General features: G+C 37.3%; 1 protein-coding gene across 3 annotated transcripts in view; it reads left to right on the forward strand.

The window, feature by feature from the left end:
• Nucleotides 1–3,709, forward strand: part of EIF3A (eukaryotic translation initiation factor 3 subunit A) — a 46,458-nt gene that overhangs the window by 30,662 nt on the left and 12,087 nt on the right. For all 3 annotated transcript variants that reach the window (XM_003787119.3, XM_012803617.2, XM_012803618.2), the window contains exons 15-17: nt 893–1,015; nt 1,538–1,691; nt 2,240–2,424. In XM_003787119.3, the coding sequence (XP_003787167.1) occupies nt 893–1,015; nt 1,538–1,691; nt 2,240–2,424 (462 nt within the window). The remainder of the gene's footprint in view (nt 1–892; nt 1,016–1,537; nt 1,692–2,239; nt 2,425–3,709) is intronic.

Below are 3,709 nucleotides of genomic sequence, written 5' to 3' on the forward strand. Positions count from 1 at the left end.
AAAAAAAAAAAAAAAGAAAACCTGGAAAAGATTCTCCATTCTAGATGCTGTTAAGAACATTCATGATTTCATGGGACCGTGTAGGAAAAATGTGACATTAACAGGAGTTTGGAAGAAGTTGATACCAGTTTTCAAGCTGACTTGGAGGGTTTCAAGGTTCTAGTGGAGGAAGGAACTATAGATGTGGTAGTTAGCAAGAGATAGAGGTTTAGAAATGGAGTCTGGTGATGTGACTGAATTATTGGAATCTCATGATTAAAGTTCAACAGAAGAGGACTTGCTTTTTGTGGATAAGCAAAGACAGTGGCTTTTGAGATAGAATTGACTGGTGAAGGTGTTGTGGACATTGTTGAAATGACAACAAAGAATAGAATGTTATTCAACCTTAGTTGATAAAGCATTGGCGGGGTTTATCTACTTCTTGTTTCTAATTGCCTTTTTGGGGACCAGTTGGCATAAATGATAATTCATTTTTATGAAATGTTGTGGCCCAACGGAAGAGATAGAGGTGCTGTTTTTAATTTTTTAAGAATATCAGAAATTTTGTTGGGGGGAAATTAATAAACAAGAATGCTTTGGTTCGGTGCCTATAGCTCAAGCATTTAAGGTACCAGTCAGATACACCAGAGTTGGTGGGTTCGAATCTGACCTGGGCCTGCCAAACAATGACACCTATAACCAAAAAAAAAAAAAAAGAAAAAGAAATAGCTGGGTGTTGTGACAGGGACCTGTAGTGGGAGGCTGAGGCAAGAGAATTGCATAAGCCCAAGAGTTGGAGGTTGCTGTGAGCTGTGACACCATGTCACTCTACCCAGGGCGATAGCTTGAGGCTCTGTCTCAAAAAAAAAAAAAAAGAATGCTTCAAAATGTAACTGTGCTATGTAACTTGCAGATTACTACTATGCAGCTAGAACGAGAAAAGGCTCTTGAACATAAGAACCGAATGTCACGAATGCTTGAAGACAGAGATCTATTTGTGATGAGACTCAAAGCAGCACGACAATCCATTTATGAGGTGAACTTACTGATTTAAGGAGACATTTATTCATCAGCTTTTTTAGTGTTCCTTTAAGAATTCTTCTTTTTTCACAGTGGTATTTTCTGTTTTGAGTTAACATGTATAGTGGTCATTTAATATTTTGATAGAAATTTTTGGCAAATATTTTATGAACTAAATAGTCAATCACCTAAAGAAATTTTTCTAAAGGTGAAAGTTGACTACATAGCCTTCTTTGATACAAGTATTTGTTCACTACTTGATTCAGAAAAAATTTTGATTTTAAGTCTTGAGATTTAAGTTCTCATTTAATATCGTTTATATTTTGTATAAAGATAAACCTACTGGGGGTAGATAATATCAACTGTATAAATTTTTTAAAAATTGGGCATGCTGATGAAACTTTAACAGTGAAATTAGGAAATTACAGTTTTTGCGCTTAGTGGTTGCCTTCTAAGAAATTTGTGAAGCTTTCTGCTCCTTTGTTGCTTTTGACAAGGTTTTTTTTTTAATCTTTTTTTGGTAACTATTAAATTGCAGGAAAAACTTAAACAATTTGAAGAACGATTAGCAGAAGAAAGGCATAATCGCTTAGAGGAACGGAAAAGGCAGCGTAAAGAAGAACGCAGAATAACTTACTATAGAGAAAAAGAGGAGGAGGAGCAGAGGAGGGCAGAAGAAAAAATGCTAAAAGGTAGTTATATAAACCAAGATTGGAGGTATGGTGATTCAAGGTTGATATTAGATCCAACTTTTTTTAATAATCTTAATTAGAAAATATAGGAATCAAGGTAATTGGTCTCATAGCACTGTAATTGTATGTAGTTCTCAACCTTGTTTGCTATATGTGAAGATACTGTACCTTCTCTCAACTTGTTTTCACATATTTGATACTCTTAGAAATTAATCCTTTTTGTTTTTAATCACTATATTCTGTGTAGGTATTAACATTTATTGAGGAATGCATGCCAGGTGAAGGTATTCAAATGATTGCATGTATATGCAATCCTCGATGTGCAGAAATTGGGGGATCCTAATATCTTAAGTCATATTGTAAAAGTGTTGTTGGGTGGCATAATCTTTGTTTTCTCTCTCTCTATTTTCTGCCATTTAGCTGATGGCAGACTATTTTCACATTTACTTCTGTACTCTGCTACCTGTTTTAAAATAAGAAAAGTAGACATGACACTAGGGGAAGATTGTAGCTAGATGACAGACAAGTAACCTAATAAAATTCTATAGAGCGTGAAGAGAGAGAACGTGCTGAACGAGCAAAGCGCGAGGAAGAGCTGCGAGAATATCAGGAGCGGGTCAAGAAATTAGAAGAAGTAGAAAGAAAAAAACGCCAAAGGGAGTTGGAAATTGAAGAAAGAGAACGTCGCAGGGAGGAAGAGAGAAGACTGGGCGATGATCCACTCTCTAGAAAGGCGAGTTTAGAAATTCATGAATTTATTTTGTTTTAAAGTGATGTATTTTTTTCAGCCATTTTTGCTTGAGTGATACCTATGTAAATGTTTGGGCTTAGTATTTTAAGTCATTTACTTTCATATCTTTTAAATTAGGTATTGTTTTGTCCAAAGAACAGAAGGTTCCTAAAGAAGGAAAAATTAGACATGTTTTAGCAAGGATGGAATTTTATAGGCTTTAGAATAGTTGCCAAGAAATACTTGTAAGAGGTTCAAGTGGCTAAGGCACCAGCCACATATACCTGAGCTGGCGGGTTCGAATCCATCCCGGGCCCACCAAACAACAATGATGGCTACAACCAAAAAACCAGCATTGTGGCAGGTGCCTGTAATCCTAGCTACTTGGGAGGCGGAGGCAGGAGAATCACTTGAGCCCACCCAGGAGTTGGAGGTTGCTGTGAGCTGTGATGTCACAGCATTCTACCCAGGGTGACATCTTGAGGCTCTGGCTCAAAAAAAAAAAAAAAAAGGATATTTGTAAGAATGAACGTCAGGCGGCGCCTGTCGCTCAAAGGAGTAAGGCGTCGGCCCCATATGCCGGATGTGGTGGGTTCAAACCCAGCTCTGGCCAAAAAAACTGCAAAAAAAAAGAATCAATGTTAGGAGTGTATTTGATGAATAACTAGTGCTCCTTAATGTAGTGCAGAGGGATGGTTGCTGAATTCCTTGAGAGAAGTTGCTATAAATTTAGAGAATGATATGAGTTCTTCAGTTTAATTCCTTGCAGCTCAGAGATTGTCTGGTAGAACAGCAGTGTCAGCATCCCTGGGAACTTAAGAATACAGTCTCTCAGCCCCAAACCCAAACCTGAATCAGAATCTGCAGTTTAACAAGATTCCTATGTTGTTCAAACACTGCTTATTTATTTTTAAGATGCATTTAGGTCTGCAGCTGATTTGTGTTCTCTGTGGTCTCGTCTTTGGAATTCTCCATTCCCATTGGTGTACTGTTGTTTCTTTTTTCTGTCCCTACATTACTGCCTTAATTCAAATTTCTCTTTGCCTATATAGTTTACTGGTCTATTTTCTAGTCTGTGATCATAATCTCCCCTCAGTTTCAGACTTTATCCTCTACATTGTGACGTGCTTGATTTTTTTATGACATAGCATGTTTGACTGCTGCACCAGCTCTTGAGTTTCACAGAGCTCTACTTTGGTTGGGTCCTTGTAGCTGAGAGCCACAGGTAAAATATGCCTTAACATTAGGGCCTTTCATGTTTACTGCCCTTTTCTTTTTTTTTTTTTTT

Source organism: Otolemur garnettii, unplaced genomic scaffold (genome assembly GCF_000181295.1).
Source record: "Otolemur garnettii isolate 467f Iridium unplaced genomic scaffold, OtoGar3 scaffold00021, whole genome shotgun sequence".
Classification (NCBI taxonomy): domain Eukaryota; kingdom Metazoa; phylum Chordata; class Mammalia; order Primates; family Galagidae; genus Otolemur; species Otolemur garnettii.